The 3,031-nt window shown below is 28.8% G+C and overlaps 1 protein-coding gene across 1 annotated transcript; it reads right to left on the minus strand.

Moving 5' to 3' along the window:
• Nucleotides 1-44: 44 nt before the first annotated feature.
• Nucleotides 45-2,320, minus strand: LOC108753329 (RRP15-like protein). The gene is made up of 4 exons (XM_018494818.1): nt 2,239-2,320; nt 1,066-1,540; nt 778-997; nt 45-491 (listed from the first exon to the last, which is right to left on the minus strand). Coding segments are annotated over exons 1-4 (825 nt in total). The 5' UTR covers nt 2,240-2,320; the 3' UTR covers nt 45-362.
• Between the last annotated feature and the right edge of the window lie 711 nt (nt 2,321-3,031).

The raw sequence follows: 3,031 nt of genomic DNA on the forward strand, positions 1-3,031 counted from the left end.
TATATTTTATAAGAATTTTTATTTTTATTTTTTTATTTCTGATGTCATAATAATTTAAGATAGTAGTGGTGAGCAAACAAGAGTCTCAACTCGCATTATTTAGGTATGACAGTCAACTTGTAGTCAACGGATTCTAATTCTCTCATATATGATTTGATTTTATAAGAGATTTATTGGAAAGTTGAAGGCTATGTGTAAAGGAATAATCCATTTCGAAAATCCATGATTAATTTACAATTCACAATATTTACATGTTTATTCCAAAAAATATCAATGCAGTTGTACACAACTGATATCGACATTTTTATGACTAATTATAGTTATTTAAAAGAGTCGTATAAAAAAGGAGAAAGATCTTATTTTTAATCTACATCGCTATTTATATCCTCAGGAGCTGAAGAATCCTCTTCTTCTACGTTCTTCTTGTCCCAGTCTTTCAACTTAGCCCCCATGATAAAATCATCTCGAAGAACACTCCACATTTTGTGATCCTTAAAACAAACATGTTTCTATTGTTATACACAATTGTACATTGCAATGTAAAACAAAATGTACCAATATCAATAAACACAATTATATATGGCCTTCATATAAATGCATTAAAAAATTTAATGTTTATAAAAAAAGATAAAATAGTTGTTTAAAATAGTTTTAACAAGTAGTATTACTGTTATTTTTTTAATATTAATATAAAAATATTGAACATGTTAATATCAACCAAATTTATAATATTCATAATATTTATTTATACTTTCTTATATGTAAAGATTTTCTCACTTTGTTTTTATCATCTGTCTGCTTAACAGGCTTTTCAGATTTAACATCATTATCAATTGGTATACTTTTACTGTCACCCATAAGAATATCAAGGAAGGCGTTTTTGTCAATATTCTTAAATACTTGTTCGCGTTTTCTTTCTAAAGGACCTGCTTGCGATAATTTCGTTTTAATTTCCACTTGTTGCTGTTTTACTGCATTAAACAGTTGTACGACTCCTCTGCAAAATACAGCATGAACAATTTATCAACGTATAAATGACAGAAAATTTACAAATCTAATACCTACTTTGTGGCTATTTTTTGCAACATTCTTTCATGTTCTCGATCTGTAATGGATGGTTTTATTCTGATACCCCCCCTATTTTTTATTATTCTTGATTTAGTCGATGCAGTATTCAATGTAACACTTGTATTATCAATATCTTCATCTGATTCTGTTTTGATCTCTTCTTTGATGCCATCAATCTCAAAGGGAATATCTTTCTCTTTTATTTTTATATCGCACAACTTCTTTGCTTTGGCCAGTACAAGTGTTTTTTTTCTCTTCGGTTTATTTGTTTTTAGAATCTTTTGCATAACATCAGCCCAACCTGCATTTGTAGTAGGTCCAGCATCATATGATGCCTCATCTGTGTCAGCCTCCATTTCTTTACTGTCTGATTCATCTTCTTTTTCATTTTCTTCATAGTCACTGTCATCCTCATTATCACTCTGTGTCAATGCCATACCCGCATTGTTTACTTTATCTATCTTTGATTGCACTACAAGATACAAATCGGGACTTTATGAAATTGATTCTTGGAATATTAAGACCGATAATAATAATATGTTAGAGAATGATATGTGGTACATATGAGAGAGCATTTGACTTATATAATTAACGAGTCCCAGGTTCAAGTCCTGATTCCCATCAGATGATCAAAAAATAGAGATTGTAAACGAAAAAATATATAAATTCCATATCATGTTTTAAAAACTCATATTTTAATAAGATAAAAGAATAACAAATTTAATATATATATATATATATATATATATATATTATAGGTTATGTGTGTGTGTGTGTGTGTGTACATATAACCTATAATACCAAGATATCTTTTTCATATCCTGAATTAAACATCAAAATCTGTGATATCAATATTTTTCTTCATTCTCAACGTATCGAATCTACAATATCAAGATTCTTCTCAATCATTCTTAATGTACATCCAAATCATTTCAGAAATGATCTTGATGGATCTATCAAACTTGAAAGCATGTTGAAAAAGATGAGATAAAGTTATGTTTTATATAAATCAAATTATTTTTCAATCAATCCTCTAAAAACTGAGGCATGTATAAAATAGAATAAAGGTCAAAATTAAATCCAGGACCCGTTGACTATGAACCGATCGTTTTTACACAGAGCTACGTAGCATCCTTTTAATTATTTAAATAATCTTGTATAATTCCTTACTTGGTACAGGTAAAAATATGATATAATACACTGAACTATTTTACTCCAAGTCAACTTCAAGTAATGGCTTTAAACATAACCACGTGGTCGTCAACATAATAAAAAAAGTACCCAGATTCTCTAGAGGATTCTAAATTGTTCTAGCAGAGAGAATAGGGAACTGTTCGCGTTGCATGAAATCCCCAAATATTTTTGTACTTAAAATGTGATAGATACATATTTTGCCTTAAAAAGAGAGAAAGCAAAGATGTCGAGTGCCAAAAATGCAAGCAATGCGAACAGATCTAAACTTGAGAAAGGTTCTGAATGAGGGCCTTTTTCCTGTAACCGCAAAATGCCACCGTGCACTACTGCCCTCTGAAGAAATGGATGTAAATTACACAACAATATCCATTTTTTGCGGTAATCCTGAATATCAATCATGAAACTTTCTTCCTAGGATAAAAAGTGAAAAGTAAAAAATTTCTCCAGTAACTTCAATGATTAAAATTTTCACTTTTCACTTTCCATCTTAAGGATAAAATTTCATGATTGATATCTTGATGGAAATAAATCGCTGATCAAAATAATTAAAATCTAATATTAAATTAATAAAAATTCTCAGGTTTTTCTCTGCCTGTATGTATAGTCAGATCTTATATTTAAGATCGTCTTAAGTAAGATAGTCTTAAGATGTCATGAGCCAATCAGAAATATAAAATACATAAATATTTATACATTTTTTAAATATTTTTGCTTATATATATAAGAGATATCTCATATATAAGATGCATGCATATCATAATACAAAATT

This window comes from Trachymyrmex septentrionalis, unplaced genomic scaffold (assembly GCF_001594115.1).
Source record: "Trachymyrmex septentrionalis isolate Tsep2-gDNA-1 unplaced genomic scaffold, Tsep1.0 scaffold69, whole genome shotgun sequence".
In the NCBI taxonomy this organism is placed as follows: domain Eukaryota; kingdom Metazoa; phylum Arthropoda; class Insecta; order Hymenoptera; family Formicidae; genus Trachymyrmex; species Trachymyrmex septentrionalis.